The sequence below is a fragment of the Dama dama genome, chromosome 21 (assembly GCF_033118175.1).
Source record: "Dama dama isolate Ldn47 chromosome 21, ASM3311817v1, whole genome shotgun sequence".
NCBI classification, from domain to species: Eukaryota; Metazoa; Chordata; class Mammalia; order Artiodactyla; family Cervidae; genus Dama; species Dama dama.
Window position 1 is genome coordinate 1,773,506 of NC_083701.1, and position 24,771 is coordinate 1,798,276.

The 24,771-nt window shown below is 50.3% G+C and overlaps 3 protein-coding genes and 1 non-coding gene across 12 annotated transcripts in view; 2 read left to right on the plus strand and 2 right to left on the minus strand.

The window, feature by feature from the left end:
• Positions 1–11,381, minus strand: part of MROH1 (maestro heat like repeat family member 1) — a 52,412-nt gene extending 41,031 nt beyond the window's left edge. For 6 of the 8 annotated variants that reach the window (XM_061122979.1, XM_061122978.1, XM_061122973.1 and 3 more), the window contains exon 1: positions 11,286–11,381. The gene's annotated coding sequence lies outside the window, so the exon portion shown is untranslated. The other 2 variants (XM_061122975.1, XM_061122974.1) reach the window with 2 other exon arrangements.
• Positions 8,308–8,414, plus strand: LOC133042949 (U6 spliceosomal RNA). Its single transcript, XR_009689643.1, has one exon. It is a non-coding gene; the product is annotated as a U6 spliceosomal RNA (small nuclear RNA).
• A 7,173-nt stretch (positions 11,382–18,554) lies between the features above and the next one.
• Positions 18,555–21,058, plus strand: LOC133042880 (testis-specific serine/threonine-protein kinase 5-like). Its single transcript, XM_061123896.1, has 7 exons — positions 18,555–18,758; positions 19,128–19,235; positions 19,398–19,600; positions 19,685–19,740; positions 20,032–20,164; positions 20,258–20,373; positions 20,781–21,058. The coding sequence occupies exons 1-7, from the start codon at positions 18,555–18,557 to the stop codon at positions 21,056–21,058; spliced, it is 1,098 nt and encodes a 365-aa protein (XP_060979879.1).
• A 253-nt stretch (positions 21,059–21,311) lies between these two features.
• Positions 21,312–24,397, minus strand: HGH1 (HGH1 homolog). 2 transcript variants are annotated; one of them, XM_061122986.1, is made up of 6 exons: positions 23,711–24,397; positions 23,538–23,638; positions 23,341–23,439; positions 23,027–23,118; positions 22,832–22,930; positions 21,312–22,731 (listed from the first exon to the last, which is right to left on the minus strand). In XM_061122986.1, the coding sequence occupies exons 1-6, from the start codon at positions 24,271–24,273 to the stop codon at positions 22,552–22,554; spliced, it is 1,134 nt and encodes a 377-aa protein (XP_060978969.1). In that variant the 5' UTR covers positions 24,274–24,397; the 3' UTR covers positions 21,312–22,551. The 2 variants fall into 2 exon arrangements, with proteins under 2 accessions (XP_060978969.1, XP_060978968.1); XM_061122985.1 differs by having other exon boundaries at positions 22,808–22,930; positions 23,711–24,396.
• Positions 24,398–24,771: the final 374 nt, after the last annotated feature.

Genomic DNA, 24,771 nt, shown 5'->3' on the forward strand with positions numbered 1-24,771 from the left:
CCTCTGTCCATGAGATTCTCCAGGCAAAAATACTGGAGTGGGTTGCCATGCCTTCCTCCAGGGGATCTTCCCACCCGGGGATCAAACCTGCGTTTCCTAAGTCTCCTGTATTGGCTAGGAAGTTCTTTACCACTGGAAAGCCCCTGTTCTCTGACCACATGGGATTAGATTTGAAATCAATAAAAGAAAGCTATCTGAGATTCTGAGTATTTATCAACTACTTAATATGCTTTAAAATAATTCATGAGTCAAAAAAATAAATGCAAAAAATGAAATTAGAAAGCATTTTAAAGTGAATGAAAATGAACACATATCAAAATGTGTGGGAGAAATTTAAACAATAAAAAAATGTGTGGGAAATAAATAGCACTAAGTGGTTGTATTAGAAAAGAATGACATTGTGGATCTGAACAACAGCAACCTCATTTAGTAGGGGAAGCCAGAGAGGGCGATCACTCACACACCTCTCCAAGTGAATCACAAAGCCAACAAAAGGAGCCATGACTTGCATTCCCAGCAGGAAGACACCTCTGCTTTGGGACAGGCCACAAACCTAGCAGATGGAAACCTCAGCTCAGAGAGTGGGAAGCGACCACCATCCTAAACACCCATTCCCTCCCATAGACTTTCCTTCAGAGCAACCCCTCCTTTTCTCTGCAAAGTAACTTCCTCTCCTTTGTTTGCTGGACTTGCCTATTATTTTTGTTGTTTGGTCATTCAGCTGTGTCCGACTCTTTGCATCCCCATGGACTGCAGCATACCAGGCTTCCCTGTCCTTCACCATACCAGGCTTCCCTGTCCTTCACCATCTCCCAGAGCTTGCTCAAACTCATAACCATTGAGTCAGTGATGCCATCCAAACATCTCATCCTCTGTCATCCCCCTCTCCTCCTGCCTTCAATCTTTCCCAGAATCAGGGTCTTTTCTAATGAGTCAGCTCTTCACATCAGGTGGCCAAAGTATTGGAGTTTCAGCTTTAGCATCAGTCCTTCCAATGAATATTCAGAATTGATTTTCTTTACGATGGACTGGTTTGATCTCCTTGCAGTCCAAGGGACTCTTAAGAATTTTCTCCAACACCACAGTTCAAAAGCATCAGTCCTTCAGCACTTGATTTGCTTTATGGTCCAACTCTCACATCCATACATGACTACTGGAAAAACCATAGCTGGGACTATTCGCAAATTTGTTCACAAAGTAATATCTCTGCTTTTTAGTATGCTGTCTAGGTTGGTCATAACTTTTCTTCCAAGGAGCAAGCGTCTTTTAATTTCACGGCTGCAGTCACCATCTGCAGTGATTTTGGAGCCCAAGAAAATAACCTGTCAGTTTCTATTGTTTCCCCTTCTATTTGCCATGAAGTGATGAGACCCGATGCCATGATCTTCGTTTTCTGAATGTTGAGCTTTAAGCCAACTTTTTCACTCTCCTCTTTCACTTTCATCAAGAAGCTCTTTAGTTCCTCTTTGCTTTCTGCCATAAGGGTGGTGTCATCTGTATATCTGAGGTTATTGATATTTCTCCCAGCAATCTTGATTCCAGCTTCTGTTTCATCCAGCCCAGCATCTTGCATGATGTACTCTGCATAGAAGTTAAATAAGCAGAATGACAAAATAAAGCCTTGATGTACTCCTTTTCTAATTTGGAACCAGTCCATTGTTCCATGTCCAGTCCTAACTGTTGTTTTTTGACCTGCATACAGGTTTCTCAGGAGGCCAGTAAGGTGGTCTGATAGTCCCATCTCTTTAAGAATGTTCCACAGTTTATTGTGATCCATACAGTCAAAGGCTGTGGTGTAGTAAATGAAGCAGAAGTAGATATTTTTCTGGAATTCTCTTGCTTTTTCTTCCAATGGATGTTGGCAATCTGGTCTCCAGTTCCTCTGCCTTTTCTAAACCCAGCTTGAACATGTGGAAGTTTTTGGTTCACGTACCGCTGAAGCCCAGCTTGGAGAATTTTGAGCATTACTTTGCTAGCGTGTGAAATGAGTACAATCAGTACACAAAGAAATTAAAAAAAAAAAAATCACTACAATATTGTAAAGTAATTAGCCTCCAACTAATAAAACTAAATGAAAAAAAAAAATCAAAGTGCCAAAGGGTAGTTATTTAAGAAGATCAATAAATTTGATAACCATCTGCCTGACTGATGAGGAAAAAGACGGACAACACAAATTACCCATCTTAAGAATGAGAACAAACAGATTCTACAGATATTAAAAGGATAATAATCTTTAGATAATATATCTTTAGATATATTTATATTTATTTATATCTTTAGATCTTTATTTATATCTTTAGATAATATATCTAATTTGTCAAAGGTAAATTGGACAATTTAAATGAAACAGACAAGTCAATTATACCTCAATAAAAAATTATTACAATCAAAAAACAAAAGAAAAAGACAAATTCCTTGAAACACAAACTATCAAAGCTCACTCAAGAAAAAACAGATTAAAAATAAATAAACTTAAAAAAAGGAAAAAATAGATAATCTATGACTTCTCTGGTGGTCCAGTGGTTAAGACTCCATACTTCTACGGCAGGGTCCACATGTTTGATTTCTGGTCAGGGAACTAAGATACCCCCTACCATGTGGCACAGTCAAAAAAAAAAAAAGAAAGAAAAAGGAAAAGAAAGAAAAAAATAGACCTGTATTTAACAAAGAATTGAAGTTGTAGTTAAAAGCCTTCACACAGAGAAAACTCTAGCCCTAGATGACTTCCCTGGGGAATTCTATCAAACATTTAAGGAAGAAACAATTCCAACACTACACAGATTCTTCCAGAAAAACTGAACCTAAAAAGCACTTACCAACTTATTCTCTGAGGTTAGCATTACTCTGATAGCAAAACTAGACACAGATATTACAAACAATGAAAACAATAAATCAATATCCTTCATAGATGCAAAATTTCTTAACAATATTTTATCAAATCATATCCAACAACATGTAAAAATGATAATACCTCATGACCAAATTGGGTCATTCCATGAATGCAAGGTTGGTTGGGTATTTTTAACTCCAGCCACTGGAGTTAAATAACAGACCAAAAAATAAAAACCATATAATCATCTCAACAAATGCAGAAAAAGCATTTGTCACAATCCAACATCCACTTATAATAAAAATTATCAACAAACAGGAACAGAAGAAAACTTCCACAATCTGATAAACAGCACCAAAGGGAAATCTACAGGAACATTATACTTAACAGTAAAAGACTAAATGCTATCTCTACAGGATGGGAAACAAGGCAAGGATGCCTGCTCTCACTAGTTCTATTCACTATCAGCTGGAGGTTTTAGTCTGTGTGATAAGGCAAGAAAAAAAAAAATAAGACATCCAAACTGAAAAAGAAGTAAAACTATTTTTATTCACAGGTGATGTGATCATCTATGCAGAAAATGCTACAGAATCTATAGTTGGAACCAGATCAATAAGTCATCTAGCAAGATCACAAAATATAAAGTTACTATTAAATTTTTTAAAAAAATTAATATTAAAAAATCAAATGTATTTCCATACACTAACAATAAACAATCAAAAATTGAAAAAGCCACAACATCTGCCACTGAGCAAAAATTATATGAAATATTTAGGGACAAAATTGACAAAAGATGGACAATGCAGTAAAACTATCAAACACTGCTGAGATACAAAAGAAAACTTAAATAAATGGAGAGAAATACTGTACAGGAAATCAATTCTTTGCAAATGGATCTACAGATTGAATGCATTCCCAATCAAAATCCCAGCATGTTTTTTTGTAGAAACTGACAGACTAATTCTAAAATTCATATGGAAATGCAGAGGACCTAAAATAGCCAAGATAACTCTGGAAAAAAAAAAAAATGGAGAACCCATACTACGTGACTTTAAGAGTTATATGGCACACCACACCACTTGGTAGCAGACACACTTCACACCACTCAGTGACAGGCATACTGTGATCAACATTAGCCACCCACCTCCTCACCCTGCTCCTACCCTTCATATTGGGCAGCAGGTGCCCTGCTCCCGCTCTGAGAGCCCATCTCTGATGACTGCCTCTCCTAACGTTGCCTTGGCCACTTCCTCCACCCTGAGAGTGCTGGTCTTCATCAAACACAGGTCGTATCATGCCACACCACTGCTCAGCGGTTTTCACTGCTGTTCACAGAATCAAAGCAACACCTTCGACAAAGACTTCTGCAACCCAGACCCAAGTCCCTCTCTGCTCCTCTCTCATCCCTCATGCTGCAGGCATCCTGAATGCCCTGGGCCAGCGCTTGGGCTCTTGTACCTCTGCTTCTGCTGATCCCTACAAGCACCCCACCCTGTCCTCTTCACCCCACAGAACACATTCATTCCTCAGAGGTCCATCATTTACCTCCCCCAGGACACTGTCACCCCTCTAGTGGGTGACCCAGGGTTCCCCCAGCCCTGGCTCCTACACGGATGGTGGCATCCTTTCTGAACAGCAGATATGCATGTTGATCTGCCTTCAGCCCATCGTGTACACAGAGAAATCTTTGGCTTATATTCTTAGCATACACACAATTTCAAAAAACAAACAAAACACTGTTCATTGAAGGAAAAGACTCAAAATTCTCATGTAAGACTCAATATTATAAAACTGTCAATTTTCTTTCATCTATAAAAACGTGAATCAGGCTACTGGAGGGTTCCACTTGATAAAATGGTTCCAAATTCATATGGAAGAATCAACATACAACAGTAGCAAACTAAATTCTAAAAAGTCTGTGAACAGTGGGATTTGTCCTGTTATGTTCAGTTCAGTTCATTTGCTCAGTCGTGTCCAAGTCCTTGCAACCCCATGGACTGCAGCATACCAGGCTTCCATGTCCATCACCAACTCCCAGAGTTTGTTCAAACTCATGTCCATCAAGTCAGTAATGCCATCCAAACATCTCATCCACTGCCGTCCCCTTCTCTTCCTGCCTTCAATCTTTCCCAGCATCAGGGTCTTTTCTAATTCAGTTCTTCGAATCAGGTGGCCAAACTACTGGAGCTTCAGCTTCAGTATCAATCCTTCTAATGAATATTCATGACTGATTTCCTTTAGGATGCACTGGTTTGACCTCCCTGCTGTCCAAGGGACTCTCAAGAGTCTTCTCCAACACTACAGTTCAAAAGCATCAATTCTTCGGTGCTCAGCCTTCTTTATAGTCCAACTCTCACATCCATACATGACTACTGGAAAAACCATAGCTGTGATTAGACCCACCTTTGTCAGCAAAGTAATGTCTCTGCTTTTTAATATGTTGTCTAGGCTGGTCACAGCATTTCTTCCAAGGAGCAAGTGTCTTTTAATTTCATGGCTGCAGTCACCATCTGCAGTGATTTTGGAGCCCAAGAGAATAAAGTCTGTCAGTGTCTGCATTGTTTCCCTAATTATTTGCCATGAAGTGATGGGACAGGATGCCATGATCTTCATTTTTTGAATGCTGAGTTTTAAGCCAACTTTTTCTCTCTCCTCTTTCACTTTCATCAAAAGGCTCTTCAGTTCTTCATCACTTTCTGCCATAAGGGTGGTGTCATCTGTATATCTGAGGTTATTGATATTTCTCCCAGCAATCCTGATTCCAGCTTGTGCTTCATCCAGCCTGGCATTTTGCATGATGTATTCTGCACATAAGTTAAATAAGCAGAGTGACAATATACAGCCTTGACATACTCCTCTCCCAATTTGGAACCAGTCTGTTGTTTCATGTCTGCTTCTAACTGTTGCTTCTTGACCTGCATACAGATTTCTCAGGAGGCAGGTCAGGTAGTCTGGTATTCCCATCTCTTTCAGAATTTTCCACAGTTTGTTGTGATCCACATAGTCAAAGGCTTTGCTGTAGTCAATAAAGCAGAAGTAGATGTATTTCTGGAGCTCTCTTGCTTTTTCGATGATCCTATGGATTTTGGCAGTTTGATCTCTGGTTCCTCTGCTTTTTCTAAATGCTTGAACATCTGGAAGTTCACAGTTCACGTACTGTTGAAGGCTGGCTTGAAGAATTTTGAGTATTACTTTGCTAGCGTGTGAGATGAGTGCAATTGTGTGGTAGTTTGAACATTCTTTGGCATTGCCTGTCTTTGGGATTGGAATGAAAACTGACCTTTTCCAGTCCTGTGGCCACTGCTGCGTTTTCCAAATTTGCTGGCATACTGAGTGCAGCACTTTCACAGCATCATCTTTTAGGATGTGAAATAGCTCAACTGGAATTCCATCACCTCCACTAGCTTTGTTCGTAGTGATGCTTCCTAATGCCCACTTAACTTTGCCCTCCAGGATATCTGGCTCTAGGTGAGTGATCACACCATCGTCGTTATCCGGTTCATGAAGATCTTTTTTGTATAGTTCTTCTCTATATTCTTGCCACCTCCTCTTAATATCTTCTGCTTCTGTTAGGTCCATACCATTTCTGTCCTTTATTGTGCCCATCTTTGCATGAAATGTTCCCTTGGTATTTCTTTGCACTGATCGCTGAGGAAGGGTTTCTCATCTCTCCCTGCTATTCTTTGGAACTCTGCATTCGGAGTGGGATTATTTTTCCTTTTCTCCTTTGCCTTTCACTTCTTTTCTTTTCTCAGCTATTTGTAAGGCCTCCTCAGACAACCATTTTGCCTTTTTGCATTTCTTTTTTTTGGGAATGGTCTTGATCCCTGCCTCTGTACAATATCATGAACCTCCATCCACAGTTCTTCAGGCACTCTATCAGATCTAATCCCTTGAATCTTTCTGAATTTCACTGTATAATCAACCGTAAGGCATTTGATTTAAGTCATATCTGAATGGTCTCGTGGTTTTCTTTACTTTCTTCAATTTAAGCCTGAATTTTGCAACAAATAGTTCATGATCTGAGCCACAGTCAGCTCCCGGTCTTGTTTTTGCTGACTGTATAGAGCTTCTCCATCTTTGGCTACAAAGAATATAATCAACCTGATTTCAGTACTGACCATCTGGTGATGTCCATGTGTAGAGTCATCTCTTTTATTGTTGGGAGAGGGTGTCTGCTATGACCAGTGTGTTCTCTTGGCAAAACTCTGTTAGCCTTTGCCCTGCTTCATTTTGTACTCCAAGGCCAAATTTGCCTGTTACTCCAGGTATCTCTTGACTTCCTACTTTTGCATTCCAGTCCCCTATGATGAAAAGGACATCTTTTTTGGGTGCTAGTTCTAGAAGGTCTTGTAGGTCTTCATAGAACCATTCAACTTCAGCTTCTTGGGCATTAGTGGCTGGATCATAGACTTGGATTACTGTGATACTGAATGGTTTGCCTTGGAAACGAACAGAGATCATTCTGTCATTTTTGAGATTGCACGCAAGTACAGCATTTTGGACTCTTTTGTTGACTATGAGGGCTACTCCATTTCTTTGAAGGGATTCTCGCCCAGTAGTAGATATAATGGTCATCTGAATTAAATTTTCCCATTCCAGTCCATTTTATGTTATGTTAAAATGTACTAAAATGCTGCCATAATTAAAACTATGCCTTTGTTATAAGAGGCACACAAATCAACAGAACTGTACAGACAGTCCAGAAATAAACACCAATAAGGAATAAAAAGGGAAAATTTTAAATAATAAGGACATTAGCCAACAAATAGTGTAGGAACAGCTTGGTAGGCACTCAGGGAAAAAAATTAGTTTTCCCTACATCTTTTCTTACCCCAAAATAAGTGTTAGATGGATATAAGCATCACATGTAAAAAGTAAATGTAATCCTACGTAGAAAATACAAGGACATATCTTAAAGTCTTAGAGTAGGGAAGGGCTTTCTAAGCCAGACACAAAACTCCACACACCTTAATGAAAGCTTTCAGTTGGACTATATGAAATTTTTCAATTTCTAAAAATCAGAAGCGTACACAAACTCAAGACCACATCCATACATAAACCTATGCCCACAATCGTACACTCTCAGACCTCACCCCATCCTCAATAGAGCATAAAGTAAATGAAAGACAAAATGGGTCAAATCATTCATTATAGGTATGACAAAAGCCTAATCTGTCTAACATTAACATGCACAGAAGTGCACCCACATCAACAAGACAAACAGGAAGACAGGCAACACAAAGAAGACCAGCAGCCCGGAACCCCGATTCCCGTGCACCACCACTTTCCCCCACTGCCCCGCAGGACTGAGGGTCGGGTAGTGGGGCCTGCAGTGGCCACACATAGGTGGGGACAGCCAGCAGAGCCTGTGGAGTGTTTCCTACAAGCCTGAATGGTCGCACTCTGTGATGGGATCGTCCACCTTTCAATACCCATCTACAGAAGCCCACAGTGTCATAAAAAACACATATGTTGTGCTCACTTCGGCAGCACATATACTAAAACTGGAACGATACAGAGAAGATTAGCATGGCCTCTGCGCAAGGATGACACGCAAATTCGTGAAGCGTTCCATATTTTTGCTCCATGGCCCTCCATCATCAGGGGACCATTTCCCCCCCACCCCTTCCTTCACAGTATTTAAGAAATAAAAAGTCAGATTTTCCTGGCAAAAAACACAAAACAAAACAAAACACAAAACACATTTCAATCAGGGATCTGGTTAGATTTGAAAAAACAAGCACTGGAAAAAAAGTGGTAGCCAGGTAAGTACAGATTACCTGGACTTGACTGGTTTCGAAGGTCTCCACCTGTGGCCCCTGCCCCAGGCCAGGAGGTCTGTGGAGCCGACTGACCTGTGAGCACAGTGCTGATGGCAAAGCCAGGTGAAACCGCCACAGAAGAAGGGGGCACACAGACAGGGGAGCGCCCGGGAGGTTCCCTGCCTCCCATGAGAAGCACCTTAGAGGCACCATCTCCTCAATCTGCATGGCCAAGTAGGTCCTAGAGGGGCACACTGTGAGCAGCTGGTCAGCGGTGGGGCGGGACTCCACCAGGACTGGCTCCCACACTCCCCTCCACACCTGCCCACCTGCCCACCCTGATGCTCCTAGCACATGGCACAGGGCAGAGCCATCAGGGCCTTCCCTCCCTGCACTGGACACACGGTGGGCCAGTGAGGAAGCAGCTGCCCCCTCCCCCATGCTCACCAGTAGTCAGCATTGAGTCAATGACATTTAGTAAATGCCCACCAGGTACTGCCCCTGGCCTGAAAAACACCTACTTGTATTTCGACTGCCACATGGACTGACAAACCTAACAGTGGTACAGGATCACTTCACTGAGCTGGATGGGGCTCAGAATGGGGTGTGGGAGACCAAGGAGGGTCACATACCTCCCAGCCCAGAGGCAACAGGAACTGGAGGTAGGTGTGTGAGGGGAGACTAGGAAGTCAGGAGGCCCAGGGGGGATCACAAGATCGCCCCACCAGGCCCAGGGTCTTTCCCTCCCAGCACAGGAGCCAGAGCAGGAACCAACTTCCAGTTACCAACAAGAACCAGGGCAGATGACCTGGAAAACACAGTCCACAGCTCACTGCTCACAGCTCCTGGAGAGCACTAATTCTCAATGTAAGCCACACCAGCCGTGTCACCCCACAGAAGTGGTTGGCCCTCCGGCTCCGTGAGGAAAGCACACGTCTTGAGACGCCCAGCAGCCAGCATTCCTTGAACAATAGCAGGGACTCTCCTGGAGTGCCTGCCTCAAGAAGGTCAAGTAACTCGGCTCCAAGAAAGGGCTCACGCAATCTGGGCTGCTCACTGGTGCCTCGATGGACCCTGGGTCTGAACTAAGCACAGATACCTGCCTCTAGGCATAGGTGGCAGCTATGAGCTCCAGGGAGCAAGCAAGCACCCCAGGGTTCCACCTCTGATCTACGGGGGCCCTCAGCAGGCAGTCGTGGTGGAGTAAAATGCACCAACAACAACCCACATCAGCCTGGATATTGATTTCAAGGTAACCAAAACAGCTCAACTTTGTCATTCCACTCTGGCAACAAAGAGAGACCTGAGGCGCATGCTCACTTGAGTCGTGGCGGCCAAAAGCCCTGTTGACACTCGCATTCCCAGGCCCTCTGGTTGTCAGGATCAGAGGGGTGACCACATCACAATCCTGCACCACTCAAGTGTCCCACCAGATGATTCCCACATAGGTCTCCTGGGGCCCAGGGCCTGCTGGCCATCTCCACCTGGACCATCATCGCCACAAACCCAACAGCTCCGACACCACTGTCACCTGACCCCTCTCCGACCCACACCTCACTTGCCTCTTCTGTGTCATCATGCACTTAGCTCTCAGGTCAGAAGTAGCATCACCCCTTCCTGTTCCTCCACCTCCCTCCGTCCCCACACCCTACAGTGACTCACCTTCTTCACCTCTACCACCTCCCTTTCCAAAGTGGTCCCCTCAAGCCAGCCTCCACCCCAACGCCGCCTGGCCCTGCAGCAGACAGCCACTCCAGCTAACAGTGCCACAACAGTCCCCTCTGCCCCCTACAACCCTTTGTGCCTCATCGTCCTTGAGCTTTCCAGTCCGCCCCTCCCCTACCCCGCTGGGCTGGCAAAGGGGCACCTCTGTAAAGTGTGAAGATGGGAACCGCCATGCCCACAGAGCCCTCTTATCAGGCCCTAGGGTTGCACCGCAGCTCAGTTGGCGCTACAGAAAACCGGAACCCAAAATTGGGCCTAAGAGTCCAGGGACTGGTGGCCAGCCGTGGCCGAGCACCTCTGAGCTCTCACCCGGATTTAGAGCGGAATTCCCGCAGCCTCTCCAGCTTCACGCCTACAGGGCATGACCAGTAACCCTCAGGACTGAGAACACATTACCTCCCGGCTCTGGACCGCCTCCTCCTCTCACGCCAAAGAGAAAGCAGAAAGAATACAATGGTCCCCGCGCTTTGGGACCCTCGGTTTTAAGATGAGTTTCCCACAGAGGACCCCCGTTCTTCCCCTGGGGAAGCAAGGAGGTGGACCACAGGCCTCCGAAAAGTGACAAACTGAACGCCCCTCAGGGCAGGGCCAGGCACGGGGGCCGAGCACCCCGAGTCCCACCTTGGGAGGGGCCGGGCACGGAGAACGCGCTCCGCACGCTGGGCGAGGAAGAAAGTGAGTGGCTGGGCTCCCAGGCCGCTCTTCCGGGTTGTGACGCGGCAAATCCGGCTCCGCGCGGGGCAGGGCGCACCTGAGCCCAGGGAAGAGGGCGGGCTCGGCCCCGCGAAGCCCGGGACCGTCCCTGCGCTCGCCTGGTGACCTTGGAGAGGCGCCCCCTGACTCGGTTTCCCGCGGCGGCCTGGCCAAGGGGGCGACCCGAAGTTCTGCGGCCTAGGCTTCCCCGAGGGGCACCTCCCCGAGTGACCGCGGCCGGCCCTGACCCCCGGGACCTGTCCGCCCTTTACCTCAGGAGCCGCCGCAGCCGCGGCCGGGGCACCGCCCTCCCGGCAGCCGCTGACCGGAGTGGGCGGGGCCACGAGACGAGCCTGCCCCCTTCCAACCGCGGCCCGGCGCGCGGTAACTTGGCCCCGCCCCCAAGCGATCTCTGCGCTCATTGGTCGAAAGAGCATTTCTCTCTCTCTCTCTCTCTCTCTCTCCCTCCCTCCCTCCCGCACCCCCCCGCCCCCCGCCCCTAACCCAAGAGAGCAGGAGTGCGCAAACTCCGCCTCGCGCTCGGCACCGCCCCCGGCCGCCTTGTGACCACATCTGACTGTTGAGCGCCAGTCTGGCCGCCCTATGGGCCTCAAGGGGTGCGGCAGGTTACTGTGTAGGTGAGGGACCGGGCCCGCTTGCCACTCCTGTCTGTGACCCCGCCGACTCACCACGGTGATCCTGTCACACAGACACAGGCCCACATACCCTGAGATACCTGGGGCACCAATGTACCCAAGCCAGTCCCTTTGCAAACACATACCTGTCCAGGTACACACGCCAGGTGGGCTAGACCTGGACACATACAGGAGTTGTCATGCCCTATATCTCTTACACATGGACACCCAACAAATACCCCAGAGAGCCCAGGGCCTCAGGCCCCTCTACACACAGGTACACACCTGCACACACGAGGCACACATCTCGTCTGCCAATAGACCCTGGGAATCAAAATGTGAAGGCACGGATAAAACCAGAGCAGAGCACAGGGAAAAGGTTCTCAGACCTAAGTGGTACCAATGTTTTCTTAGGCCACTCTTCTGAGGCACTAGAAGTAAAACCAAAACTAGACAATTGGGACTGAATCAAACTCACAAGGTTTTGCACAGCAAAGGAAACCATAAACGAAACAAAGTGACAACCTAAAGAATGGGAGAAAATACTTGCAAATGATGTGACCAACAAGAGTTTTATTTCCAAAATACACAAACAGGTCGTAGAACTCAATGTGTGTGTGTGTGTGTGTGTGTGTATGTGTGTATATATATATGTATGTATATAAATGGGCAAAGGCACTATGGAGAACAGTATGGAGGTTCCTTTAAAAACTAAAACTAGAGCTACCATATGACCCTGCAATCCCACTCCTGAACATATATCCGGAGAAAAACATGACCTAAAAGGATATTTTAGTGTTTATTGCAGCACTGTTTACAATAACCAAGACATGGACGAAACCTAAATATCCATCGAGAGGGAAGGGAAAAAGAAGATATGGTACATATATACAGTGGAATATTACTCAACCATTAAAAAGAATGAAATCATGCCATTTGCAGCAACATGGATGGATCTAGAGAGTGTCATACTGAGTGAAGTAAGTCAGACAGAGAAGGAGAAATATTGTATGACATCCCTTATATGTGGAATCTAAGAAGAAATGATACAAATGAACTTATAAAACAGAAAGAGACTCATAGACTTAGAAAACAAACTTACGGTTGCCAGCGGGGAAGGGAGAGTTAGGGACTTTGGGAAGGTCATGTATACACTGCTATATTTAAAATGGATAACCAACAAGAACCTATTGTATAGCATATGGAATTTTGCTCAATATTATATGTCAGCCTGCATGGGAGGTGGATTTGGGGGACAATGTATGTATCTGGCTGAGTCTCTTCTCTGGTCACCTGAAACTCAGTTCATTTCAGCCACTCAGTCATGTCTGGCTCTTTGTGACCCCATGGACTGCAGCACGCCAGGCTTCCTTGTCCATCACCAACTCTTGGAGCTTGCTCAAATTCATGTCCATTGAGTTGGTGATGCCATCCAACCAGCTCATCCTCTGTTGCCCCCTTCTCCTCCTGCCTTCAATCTTTCCCAGCATCAGGGTCTTTTCCAATCAGTCACTTCTTCCCATCAGGTGGCCCAGGTATTGGAGTTTCAGCTTCAGCATCAGTCCTTCCAATGCATATTCAGGACTGATTTCTTTTACGATGGACTGTTTAGATCTGCTTGCAGTCCAAGGGACTCTCAACAGTCTTCTCCAACACCACAGTTCAGAAGCATCGATTCTTCGGTGCTCAGCTCTCTTTATAGTCCAACTCTCACATCCAAACATTACTACTGGAAAAACCATAGCTTTGACTAGACTGGCCTTTTTCGGCAAAGTAATGTCTCTGCTTTTTAATATGCTGTCTAGGTTGGTCATAGCATTTCTTCCAAGGAGCAAACGTCTTTTAATTTCATGGCTGCAGTCACCATCTGGAGTGATTTTGGAGCCCCCCAAAATGAAAGTCTCTCACTGTTTCCATTGTTTCCCCATCTATTTGCCATGAAGTGATGGGACTGGATGCCATGATCTTAGTTTTCTGAATGTTAAGTTTTAAGCCAACTTTTTCACTCTCCTCTTTCATGTTCATCAAAAGACTCTTTAGTTCTTCGCTTTCGGCCATAAGGGTGATGTCAACTACATATCTGAGGTTATTGATATTTCTCCCAGCAATCTTGATTCCAGCGGACTAAGCAATCTTGTGCTTAGTCCAGCCCGGCATTTCACATGATATTAAGAAGAGGTGGCAAGAATACACAGAAGAACTATACAAAAAAGATCTTCATGACCCAGATAACCACAATGGTGTGATCACTCACCTAGAGCCAGACATCCTGGAATGTGAAGTCAAGTGGGCCTTAGGAAGCATCACTACGAGCAAAGCTAGTGGAGGTGATGGAATTCCAGTTGAGCTATTTCAAATCCTAAAAGATGATGTTAAGAAAGAGCTGCACTCAATATGCCAGCGAACTTGGAAAACACAGCAGTGGCCACAGGACTGGAAAAGATCAGTTTTCATTCCAATCCCGAAGACAGGCAATGCCAAAGAATGTTCAAACTACCACACAATTGCACTCATCTCACACGCTAGCAAATTAATGCTCAGAATTCTCCAAGCTAGGCTTCAACACTACGTGAACTGTGAACTTCCAGACGTTCAAGCTGGATTTAGAAAAGGCAGAGGAGCCAGAGATCAAACTGCCAAAATCCATAGGATCATCGTAAAAGCAAGAGAGTTCCAGAAATACATCTACTTCTGCTTTATTGACTACAGCAAAGCCTTTGACTATGTGGATCACAACAAACTGTGGAAAATTCTGAAAGAGATGGGAATACCAGACCACCTGACCTGCCTCCTGAGAAATCTGTATGCAGGTCAAGAAGCAACAGTTAGAAGCAGACATGAAACAACAGACTGGTTCCAAATTGGGAAAGGAGTATGTCAAGGCTGTATATCGTCACTCTGCTTACTTAACTTATATGCAGAGTACACCTGAAACTATCACAACATTAATTGGCTATACACTAGTACAAAATAAAAAGTTTAAAGTCTGGGGGAAAAACATGGGCAGAAGACCTAAACAGACATTTCTCCAAAGAAGATATACAGATGGCCAATAGGCACATGAAAAGGTGCTCAACATCACTAATTATTAAAAGAAAAGTGAAAGTGAAGTTGCTCAGTTGTGTCTGCCTCTTTGCGACCCATGGACTGTAGCCTACCAGGCTCCTCAGTCCATGGAATTTTCCAGGCAAGAGTACTGAAGTGGATTGCCATTTCCTTCTCCAGGGGATCTTCCCAACCCAGGAATCGAACCCGGGTCTCCCGCACTGTGGGCAGACGCTTTACCATCTGAGCCACCAGGGAAGCCCAAGAAATGCGAATCAAAACTTCAATAAGGTACCACACCACGCAGGATAGCCATCACTAAAAACTCTAGGGACTTCCCTGGTGGTCAGGTGGTTAAAGATCTGCCTTGCAACGCAAGGAACACGGGTTCAGTCCCTGGTTGGGGAACTAAGATCCCACATGCTGCAGAGTTACAGAGCCCACAGTGAAGATCCCACATACTGCAACCAAGACCCAAGTCAGCCAAATGAATAAATTAAAAAAAAAAGTCTACAAATAACAAATGCTGGAGAGGGTATGGAGAAAAGGGAACTCTCCTCCACTGTTAGTGGGAATGCAAATTGGTGCAGCCAGTATGGAAAACAGTAAGGGGTTCCTCAGAAAACTAAAAATAGAGTTGTATGATCCAGCAGTCCCATTCTAAGGCATATATCTGGAGAAGAGTATAATTTGAAAAGATACATGTACCCCAGGACTATTTACAATAGCCAATACATGGAAACAGCATAAATATCCATTGACAGATGAATGGATAAAGATGTGGTACATATGTACAATGGAATATTACTGAGCAATAAAAAAGAATGAAATAACATAATTTGCAGTAACATGGATGGACCTAGAGATTACTATACTAAGTGAAATAAGTCAGAAAGATAGTCAGAAAGTAAGTCATAAATACCATATGATATCACTATATGTGGGACCTAAGATATGACATAAATGAACTTATTTATGAAACAGAAACAAACTCACAGACATAGAGAACAGACATGAGGCTGCCAAAGGGGAGGGGTTGAGTGGGTGTTTAGGATTAACAGATGCGAACTGTTGCATATGCAGTGGATAAGCAGCAAGATCCTACTCCATAGCACAGGAAACTATATTCAATATGCCTTAATAAACTGTAATGGAAAAGAATATAAATATATATGTATAACTAATCACAGTGCTATACACCAGAAACTAATGCAACATTGTAAATCAACTATACTTCAATAAAATATAAAACATTTAAAAAATTAAAAAATCCTTTATTAGTCTTTAATAAAAGATTGAAATAAAAAAAAGCAAGTATATGCATTTGGGACCTTGGGATCTGGAGAGGGAGACAGAGAACAAGCAAGTCAATGATTCATAAGTTGCACAAAGTGCTGTGAAGAACTGAAGCTGGGGGCTGAGAAAGAGAGAAGCCGGGAGAGGAGCCCAGGTTCTGGACAGACACACTGGCCCCCACAGAGCCCGGAAAGCTGAAATCACCTGGGTGTGCCCACAGACCAAAATGAAAGGAGCAAGTGGTGTTCCAGAAGCTCAGGAAAGGAAAAGCGATTGGAGAAGAAAGGGCCAGTCAGCAACAGTACATGCACGGCATAAACAACTTGTCTGCATCTCACTGGGTCCGCAGGGATCTGTGGGCAGGGGTGCGAGGAGGCAAAGTGGCCTCAGTTTAAACATGCGGGCAGGTTGGTCACTGGACAGTACAGCAGGGATGTGGGGATTCTTTTTTCACAGAGAGAAGGGCTGCAGCCTGCTTCTGTCTTAAGGATAGAATGCAGAGAGCGGGACAGAACTCTTTTTTTTTTTTCTTTTGGGACAGAACTCTTGTAGACGGCTGATACAGCGTGCTGATCCGCAGATGGGGCCTGGCCCCCAAGAAAGAGCTCCCACCCCTCAGGTACTGCATAGGCAGGAAGGGGGGTGGTTATTCAGAGCCCATGGAAGTTGCCAGAGGGAGGCTCATACCTGGATGGCTCACTCTTCGGTCGATGTCCCCCATGGCCAGGGTCCAGGACACCCCACTGGTCCTGACCTCCCCAAGCTCAGCTGAACTTTTTCACTCCCAAGCATGCACACACGCTGCCCTGGCACAGATCACAGCATCATTCAACTTTTATTAAATTATTAAGGTCAGGGACTTCCCTGGGTGGGCATCCAGTGATTAAGACTGTTTCCACTGCAGGGGGCGTGAATTCTATCCCTGCTTGGGGAACTAACAACCCTGCATGCTGCAAGGCCCCTCCCCCTCAAAAAAAGAGTATTAAGGGCAGTCTCTCTTCTGTAACAGTAAGCTCTGTGAGAAAGGCCTGTGCCTGTGACTGGCTCCCGAGGGCTTGGCAGCAAGTCTAGCACAGCAATGCTCTGAGATAGATGGATGACCCTGGGTGCAGAGAAAGAGGAGGGTGAGCAGAGCCGGGGAGCACTCGGGACGCTGCCTGTCACCTATCTGAGCAACAGTCACTGGCTTCCAGTTGTGTTCTTCAATGAGGGGGAGCCAGGGAGGCGGTGTAGGCTCCCCGCATCTCCAGCCCATGTAACACCTTCATAACCATCACAAGTTAAATTCTCTCCCCTTGAAACACCCAGTTTCTCTCTTCCTAACCCCCATGGAGCAACAAACCAGCTGATCTGTCCATATTTTCTATCCTCTAGGCAATTTGCCAGACAAGGGCTGTGGGTGAGCCAGGGGATATCAGACACAAGCCTTGTCCTCAAGCGACCCACAGTCCAACAGGGAGGAGAAAATGTCTCCACAGTTCACTTCCAGGCTTTCCAAGGCATTCCCTGCAGAGGGAGTACTGCATGCACCACGGATCCCGTGGGGACAAATCTGGTCCACAGACACTATGCTGTCCAGCCCACAGAAGAGAGACCATGAACTTGGCCCTTACTTGTTTCGTCTGTAAAGGGGGCGTCACTTGGTGATGTTCACATTTGAAATCCTGGGTGTGGACTGCCTACCACGGGACAGGCACTTTGGTGTGCACAGAAGCAGGATTGTGGGAGGTGGTGGTTGCAGCTTCGAACAGCACCCGTAGGCAGCAGGCAACACAGCTCCTCCCCAAGTAACAGCGCTCACAGAGCACTGCAGGGGCCGGGAGAAGGGAGAGGCATGCTGGCTCACCTCTTTGAGGTGGGCCGGGGCTTTTCATTTGCTTGGGGATATGTCATCAAGTGTGTATAGCGCTCTGGGGGGAATGGCCTCCTGCAGCAGGCCTCAGCAGAGGAAGGTTGGGTGGCTTCGGGAATTCCCTGGCGGTCCAGTGGTTAGGACTTGTGCTTTCACTGCTGGGTCTGAGTTCAGTTCCTGGTTGGAGAACTAGGATCCCCCATGCCGTGCAGCATAGCCAAAACTAAAAAAAGGCTGTTTGTGGGCCTTGGGGTTCTCACCCCATGGAGTGGGCCTCACACAGGGCAGGGCTGGTTCCAGCAAGATGTTCTCAGGCAAGCAACGCCTGGGGAATAGGACGACACCCCTTTGAGGGCACAATGCAGGCACAGCTCTAGAACCTTCCATTCTAGAATCTGCCCGTGCTTTCCCAGAGCCTGTCCAACCCCGTGCCAGTCCATGGGTGTGTGGTTGTGTTAGCCTCCCTTCCCATCTCTGCTCCTGTCCCAGAGAGGCTTCAGAAACTTGGCTGCAGCCTTGAGGGCCTGCAGGCCTCAACTGGCCTCCTGCAGTCCATCACCCCATCGCTCCACAGCGCATTGCTCCGTCCGTCTACAACCCATCACCCCATCCCTCTAACACAAGTCAGGCCTCAGCTGAACCTCCCAGAGCCCCTCCCCACGGCCCTGCGGGGTGCTGGGTAGCCCCAGCTCTCCCACAGAGCCCTGATTTTTATGAAGGCTGCTGGCAGGCAGAAGCTGGACCAGAGAGCCTTTCTGGAGCAGGTGCATGAATGCAGGGACAATGGCTACCTGCTGTCCTTCAAGAAGATTGGCTCTGGGGCCTTCTCCAAAGTCTACCTGGCCTACGCCACGCAGGAGCGCATGCAGCACAACTCCAAGCTGGCCTCTGACCTGTGGGGCAAGCACCACTCCATGGTGAGGCAGGCTCGCCTACTCCTCACGGGGTGGGGGCTCCACGGTCCACCCTCCAGCCCAGCCCCAGTGACCCCTGTCCTAACTCCACCCAGGCACCTCCCAGGTGCCCTGGCTTCCTCCTAGTCCCGCATCTTCCAGAAGGCCCAGTCTCTGGCAGTCTGATCCCTCCCAGTTCCTGGACCCCTTGAACACATAAGTGACCAGGACAGGATGAGGGGGAAGGTCAGCGGTGCCTCGCAAGGCTGCTGCTCATCGAACCTTGCCCTGGTCAACTTCGGCCACATGCACAAAGACCACGGGGCCTGTTCTACCACATCCTGTCCCCAGGGGGCTTGTGGTTTTCGCAGTGGCCACCCTCCACACCTGCAGGTGGCTATCAAGATCGTCTCCACCGCGGAGGCCCCTGTGGAGTTCTCCCGCAAGTTCCTGCCCCGTGAGATTTCATCACTCAATGCTACCTACAAGCACCTGAACGTGGTGGGCAGAGACCCCAGGCAGCCTGGCCCTTCCTACCTACCCCAGGCCTGCCCCTTCCTCTCCTGGGACCCTTATGCTTGAGTCGGCCCCATCCCGAGACCCCAGCCCCGTGCACCCGGGGGCCCTGGTTGGGGGTGACCGCAGTGGGGCGGGGCCCGGCAGGTGCAGCTGTATGAGACCTTCGCGAACAGCCGGCGCACCTACTTGGTGCTGGAGCTGGCGGCCCGCGGCGACCTGCTGGAGCACATCAACGCCGTGTCCGCTCACCGCCGCTGCCCGGGACTGGAGGAGGAGGAGGCCCGCAGGCTGTTGTGGCAGCTGGTCAGTGCTGTGGCGCACTGTCACAACTCAGGCATAGTGCACCGGTGAGGGTGCCACCCAGCCCGCTGCCCAGCGCGTGGAGACCTGCCTGAGCCCAGGTTCAGCCCCGCCTCCCCTTCCCCATGCAGGGACTTGAAGTGTGAGAACATCCTGCTAGATGACAGAGGCTGCCTAAAGCTGAGTGGTGAGCCTGCAGCCCAGCCCCCAACCAGGCTCCCAGCCTGGGCCAGCTCTGATCACCTTCTTCAACTTCCATGGGTCACCCATACCCCAGTCTTGCTGGGGCTCAAGCCCAGGGCTCCAGCCTCTACACTGGTTTGCTCCAGGCTTCTGACCCCAGTCTGCCTTGTCCTTCAAGCCTCCGATGAGGCCTGCACCCAACAGTTGCCCACAGCCACACTTGCAGTCACCCACAGCCCCCTCAGGAGCCCTCTCTCTAACAACCCGCCCCACCCTCCCTGCATGTCCCTTGCAGACTTTGGCTTTGCCCATCAGTCCGGGTTCAAGAACACATTGCTGAGCACCTTCTGCGGCTCTGTGGCCTATACAGCCCCAGAGATCCTCATGAGCAAGAAGTACAACGGGGAGCAGGCTGACCTGTGGAGCCTGTGAGCACCACCCCAGGGGCTCCAGGACCCTGGGGGGGTGAAGGTGTGGGGGCAGGGGAGGAGGGGCGGTCCCTAAGAAGCCCATGCCCCCAGAGGTGTCATCCTCTACGCCATGGTGACTGGGAAGCTGCCCTTCAAGGAGCGCCAGCCCCACCGAATGCTCTACCTGATGCGCCGCGGCCCCACCTTCCGGCCAGGCCTGTCCCCAGGTGAGCACCTCCACCACGTGTCCCTCCCAAGTCCTAGCCGTGCCTGGAGAGGGGGCAGCAAGAGAGACCTAGGTCCAGAGAAGGGCCACACGTGCGGTGGCATGGGTAATGCTGACCTGGCCTCTTCCCCGGCCCAGGCTGGGAGATGGACTGTGGTGACAGGGGAAACTGGGGTTGGTGGCCCCGTTAAGCTTGCACTAGCCCTAGGTCAGGCTGCCTCACCTCTCTCTGCCTGTCCGCCCACGTGCGAAACACAGACACCCTCTAGCCGTTTGGGAAGACTCCATGGGGCAACCCCATCACGTGGCCAGTATCGTTGGCTGTGAGGGCCGTGGGCTGGGGGCATGAGAGGTGGTGGGAGGGGGCCACTCCCACGTGAGGCTGCAGCCTTGAGTCCTCACCCGCAGAGTGCCAGGACCTGATCCGAGGCTTGCTCCAGCTGCGCCCGCGAGCTCGCCTGGGCCTGCAGCAGGTGGCCACCCACCACTGGATGCTGCCCGCTGCACATGCGCACTTCTGCATCACGCCCAGCGCTATACCAGGTGTGGCAGGCCTACCTGGGTGGGTAGGTGGGAGGCTCCTCAGTGCCCCTCCTGACCCTCCCACTGCGATCCATTGCAGAAAAAGCAGAGAAGCCCCAGCTCCGAACATCCCCGGACAATGTGGAGACCAATGCGGACTCTGATCCCACAAGGTCGCTCCTGCAACTGTGGCGACCCCAGCTACAGGGCACCTCTCATGAGAGTGTCTCTGGTCTGGCGCCTGAGCCCCCAGGGGTTTGCCTGAGACGAGGTGCAGACTCTGCCAGGCTTGAGCTCTGGAGCGTGGAGACGGCCGGTCACAGGGTGGGTCGCTCCAGGCATCCACCGATGCTATGCTCCATCCGGAGTGTGCCTGGGCACTACCTGGTTAGCTGAGGGCGGGCAGGAGGGCAGGGGTGAGGCCAGATAAAGCATTTATTCTCTAAAGCCAAGGGTGTGGACTTCTCAATGCAGGAAGAGGGATGCTGGGGCATCTGGAAAACTGTCCACATACCTTCAGGCCAGAGCTTTAATTTAATTGGGGGGAGGAAGAATGAAGAGGGAACCACACAAGAGGAATACACCTGATACCCACGAAGAACTTGGCTTTGATCTGAGCTCCAGTAGAGCTGGCCCCAGCTCTGGAGGTAGTACCAGGACTGAGGACACTGGGCGGGGGTTGGGAGTGGTGGGGGTGCTCTGTGGAGAGAAGCCTGGAAGGGCGGGGAAACAGGGATCGGGGGCGGAAGATGGCACTAGGTTTGGTGGGAGGCCCGGGAAGGAAATACAGTGGGGTGAGGGACAGCCTGCCGGGCTTGGGGCCGTGGACTTGAAGGTACCACATGGTACCTGAAGGTACCACATGGAGCCAAGGGGCTCCAAAGGGACAGAGTGTGGTCCAGGGGAAGACTAGGGCCAAGGGCAAGGCTTATTAGCTTGGTGGGCATGGGATCTGGGGGGCTGAGGCTCAGGGGAATTGAGCAGGGAGAAGGCCTAGCTAGACAGGGAAGGTGGGAGCATCAGGTCAGTCCAGGACTGGGAAGCAGCACTTGCAGTGCTCTCAAAGGCCCGAGGGCTGTGTCTGGGCACAGGGAAGGTGCTGAGGGTGAAGAGGAGGCAGCACCAGCAAGCGCCCCAAGGACAGGCCAGGGGATGCAGCCCTGGGAGACCCTGACAGGCTGTGGCTGGTGAAACTCTCAACAGGTCAGCCCTGTGAGGCTGGATCTCAGGCAGGGCCAGCCGAGGGCCTCCAGGGTGGAGGGACCTGGGGTGGAACTGGCAGCAAGGGGCACTGCAAGAATCCAGACCCCTAGAGCACCCCTGAGACTCATTGGGAAGCTCTAGCTGGCCCCTCAGGTCTGCAGTGTTTTTCTGTCCAGCCCTGCCAGCCCTCTGCCTGGAGACACCTGAGCGAATCAGAGGTTTGGACCAGCCTTGGCTGAACAGTTCTCCTCTGAGCAGCCAGCATTCTTATTGGAAGCAACAGGGCACATGGAGGTGTCCTCAACCCTCAGCAAAGACCTGGAGCTTAAGGGCAGCTCTACTTCTCAGCCAGATACACTCTCAGAGCAGGGGACAGCAGGCAGGCCTGGTCTGGGAGGCCTGGACGGACTTCAAACAGAAGTGGGCCGGGAGATGCTGGCAGGCCTCAGGGGCCTCACGTGGGTGCAGCTCCCTCTGCTTGTGGCCCTGGGCCCAGCTCCAGCTCCTGCTGCTCCCGCTCACACTGCTCCCGCTCCTGGTGATCCTGCTGCTGCAGCTGCCGCTCAACCTCCTCTGGCACCTGCACCTCCAGCAGGTTCTCCAGGCCTTGCTCTGGCTCGTCCCCAATAAGTACCTGCCAGCAGGGGAGGCACGTGAGGAGCTGGCTGGCATACCCTGGACGCCCACCCCTCCCCCAACCCTGCACCCACCTGGATGAGTTTCTCACAAGTCACCTGCACATCAGACTCAGGCTCCCAGCTGTGCAGCTCTCGCAGGATCAAGTAGGCTCCCTGGTCCCTCACCTGCTTCCGACCAGGTGCTGTGGCTGTCAGCTGGAAGAGGGCAGAGGGTACCCAGGCGTCAGTGTGCTAATGTGTATGTGTGTGTGTGTGGAGGGGTGGCATTAATGGAGCAAGACCCCTGCTCACCAGCATGATGGTCTCAATTAGCATCTTGCGGATGTCAGCGTCAGGCTCTCGCTGCTTGTCTGGTGGCAGGTACTGCAGATCAACAGGCAGCCCTGGGGGTGAATTTGTGAGTCAGTGGGTCTCCATGCTGGCCCCTGGGCCACTAGGCAGGACCCTGCCATTTTAAGGTTCATCTGTGCTCAGCAACTCCCTGCTGGAAGGTTTCAGAAGGTCCCTGATCTGGACACCTCCTTCTGCCTCTCCACTACCGGCCCGCCGCCACCCTCCCCCACCCCTCGTTAAACCAACCCTGAGGCTCGACCCTAGCCACTCACGCTCCATCTCTTCCTCAGAGAAGTCTTCAGGCCCAGCCAGGGGCAGTAGCAAGAAGGGGAGAATGTCCACCTCGGGCCCAAGCAACCATTCATGATGTCCTGGGGAGAAACAGGAATGCAGGCCTGTCCACAGGGGCCCCAGAGAACAGCCTATTCCCTCCACTCCCCGATAAGGCAGCATCCCCACCACGACTCACGGTGCTCGAAGCAGCAATTTCGCAGTGTTCCCACCACCCCGCCCCTGCGCACGGAGGAGTCCGGGTATTGGGTAAGGGGCAGCAGCCGCTGGACCACGCACCTGGAGGGAAGGGCCACTCAGTGCCGTCCCTGCTCACTTCCAACCCCTCCCCGCCAGCGCCCGGAGCTTCACCTGTTGCGGTCCAGCAGAAAAGCGCGGGTCGCGGGACGTTGGCTGAGGTTGGAGAGCACTGGTCCCAAGTAGTGCAAGGGCGCGCGGGCGTTGTAGCCCGGAGTGCACAGCGCGCGCACCAGCCGCTCCAGGCCCGACTCCCCGGGTTCTGCGGCCGCCAGAGCCTCTATCAGCGCAGCGCACGGCACCGGCTCGCGGCTGAGGTTAGCTAGCACGGCGGCCGCCTCCTCGGCCCAGGGCCACTGTGGGTCCAACGCGCAGCCCAGCAGGCGGACAGGCAGTCCGGGCTCGGCCTCCAGCAGCGGCTTGTGTAGGCCGGGGTCGGCAGCCAGGTTGACTAGCGCGCGAGCGGCGTCTCGGGCTGGGGCGGGAGGAGGGGCCACCGCCAGCTCGACCAGCGACCGCAGCAGTGCCGCCTGGCCGGCCAGCAGCGTGCGGCCGGGCCCCGAGCCAGTCAGCGCCAGCACATGCTGCGCCGCCGCCGCCTGCAGGTCAGCCCGCTCCCCGAGCGTCAGGAAAGGGAGCAGCTTCGCCGCCTCCGCCTTCGGGCTGGTCTGCGACATGGGCGACCCTACGGGACCTAGGCCATCGGCTGACGGACCCCTGTCCGCCCCGTCCTCCCGGATGCAGGTCGGTGAGCTCCGGGAAGCACCCTCAGCCAAGTCGGGAACCTACAGGTGGTCAGCGGCCCCGCCCACCAGGTAGCGGAAGCCGCAATAACCAATCCGAGGCCACGACTCTACCCAAGGGGTGGGACCTGCGCGCAGAGGCGGGGACATGTCGAGGCCCGGGGGATTGTGGGATTGGAAGCCGCCGCCGCCCGGAAGCCGGCGTGAACCCGCGGAGATCTTGACTGTCGCTGGAGGACTAACAGCGGCCTTTTGGGGGCTCCTGCCCACCCCCTCATAGCGTACGTTGGCTCTCTTCCTTCGTGGGATTGGCAGAGATCTGTTTGCTCTGGAAGAAAAGCATGATCAGTTACAGTGATTGACTTTCTAGTGCATTCCTGAAATAATCTCCGTTTGGTCACGATATATATTTTCGTTTTTGTTTATGGTTGT

Coding starts and splice junctions, on each gene's coding strand:
- HGH1 (XM_061122985.1), bottom strand. CDS start 24,273: ATGTCGCAGACCAGCCCGAAGGCGGAGGCGGCGAAGCTGCTCCCTTTC. Junction 23,119..23,340: donor CTCTGAGGAAGAGATGGAGC/GTGAGTGGCTAG, acceptor ATTCACCCCCAG/GGCTGCCTGTTGATCTGCAG. Junction 22,732..22,807: donor CTTGTGAGAAACTCATCCAG/GTGGGTGCAGGG, acceptor CCCTGCTGGCAG/GTACTTATTGGGGACGAGCC.
- LOC133042880 (XM_061123896.1), top strand. CDS start 18,555: ATGAAGGCTGCTGGCAGGCAGAAGCTGGACCAGAGAGCCTTTCTGGAG. Junction 19,236..19,397: donor CCTACAAGCACCTGAACGTG/GTGGGCAGAGAC, acceptor GGGGCCCGGCAG/GTGCAGCTGTATGAGACCTT. Junction 20,165..20,257: donor CAGGCTGACCTGTGGAGCCT/GTGAGCACCACC, acceptor CCATGCCCCCAG/AGGTGTCATCCTCTACGCCA.